Genomic DNA, 1712 nt, shown 5'->3' on the forward strand with positions numbered 1-1712 from the left:
AGCAAGCTTGCCACCCATTGCTCCCACTCACGTCGAGCACCGTAACGATGTTGAATGGTGCCATGTGATTGATGGCATTGGCGGATAACCTTGTGCATCAACATGACGAAGTTGTTGCGTCGTGTTGTGGTCGGAGCAGTCACTACCCATCGAGTGAGTGTTCCAGAGGCTTTTTTTGCCGGCTCGTCGTCTTTAAATCATGCAACTCCCCGTGTCTGCCAAGACGACCGATTCATTTCAGACAGTGGTGGCAACAAAAAAAAAGCTTGCTAAGAAGACAAGGAAGGGGCTTACTATTCATGGCCAGAGTGAGCGACCCCTCCATTGTGCGGGCAGGAGGCTCAGGTTTGGAGGGAGAGACACCGAAGGGGCTCGTGCTTGTGGCATAGACCGTGCAGTGCAGGTGGAACTGTAGTTCTCCATTGAATCAATGGATTGATCGTCTCTCTGAAGTGGTGTGAAGTCACGAGCTTTTTTGTTTGTTTTTCTGGCAACAATATATTAATGTATTTTTGTCGAATACGCACTAATGTGCATATCACCCACGAGCTTTTTTTAACACAGTACACATACACTCACCTCTATGAACGCACACACGCACACTACCCTATGAGGACCTTCAAAAGACTAAGCCGGCATATCATCTTGAGATTTACAAAGTCATCGTAGACGCCTCGTCGTTGACGGGAATGTTTACTCCCACTAAAAGTTCATCGCCGAAAATCTTAAAATAAATTCAGAAATAATGCGATGAGTGGTCGAAGAGCGTGCACAACTTTTTAATGTTGGTAGAAAATTACCATTATTAATTCTTACCTCCTTCGTCCGAAAATAAGTGACTCAACTTTGTACTAACTTAGTACACAGTTTTTTTTGTGTGCATGGAACTTAGTACAAAATTGAATCATTTATTTTGGTGTACATGTGAGATACCCTTCAAATAAAACGGTGTGGTGTTAGTTACTAGTCCCAAATTAAAACCACCCATCAAATAATTAACTAATCCCGATTATTACGCTTCTGGATTCCTTGGATAGCTGCTGGGTGGTGGCCCAATCGATCACCATCGTCGCGGCCGCCGACTACCGCACGCTCCTCACGATGCCGGCGGACACGACGGTGACCCGATCGCCGGAGAAATCCAAGACGACGGGCGGCAGCGACGACGTAGAAGAGGAGGAGACTCAGGAGAGGGAGGCCAAGAAGATGAAGACCAATCCAGCGTCGGTGGAAGCCGCCGCCAGGGACGACGATGGGGACGAGGAGTTGGAGATCTCGTCTCCGCTCTGCGAGCCCTACATCCCCGACGAGCTGGACGACCCCTACCGCTACCGGGGGATATCCGCCGCCTACGAGCTCGCGAGAGCCGAATTCTCTGAAAAAGAAGGTCATATTCCACTCCCCACCCCACGCCCAATCTGGCACCGGGCGCTCCTTGGAGCGCTACAAATCTGCAACGGCTCAACTACCTCAGCTGGTCTTTGCTGAACGGAGCCAGCTATACGCAACTAACTCACCTGATTTTCTTTTGCAGCTACACAAAAAAAATATTTCTTGGTTCAAAAAAATATGTGTTTTCTTTCTCTTCACGCACAAAAATAATTTACAATAAAGTATGGAGGTCGTTTATATCTATAATAATTCTCCATGGGACCTGAATACTTACAATAAAAAAATGTCAAAAATGAAATGCATGTGAATGTGAAGCTGGT

The 1712-nt window shown here is 47.0% G+C and overlaps 1 protein-coding gene across 1 annotated transcript in view; it reads left to right on the top strand.

Annotated features, from left to right (window-relative positions):
• Nucleotides 1-1712, top strand: part of LOC119299026 — a 31990-nt gene that overhangs the window by 286 nt on the left and 29992 nt on the right. Inside the window, 1 exon segment of the mRNA XM_037576342.1 lies at nt 1038-1387. Within this exon segment, the coding sequence (XP_037432239.1) occupies nt 1038-1387 (350 nt within the window).

The sequence above is a fragment of the Triticum dicoccoides genome, chromosome 5A, assembly GCF_002162155.2.
Source record: "Triticum dicoccoides isolate Atlit2015 ecotype Zavitan chromosome 5A, WEW_v2.0, whole genome shotgun sequence".
Lineage (NCBI taxonomy): Eukaryota > Viridiplantae > Streptophyta > Magnoliopsida > Poales > Poaceae > Triticum > Triticum dicoccoides.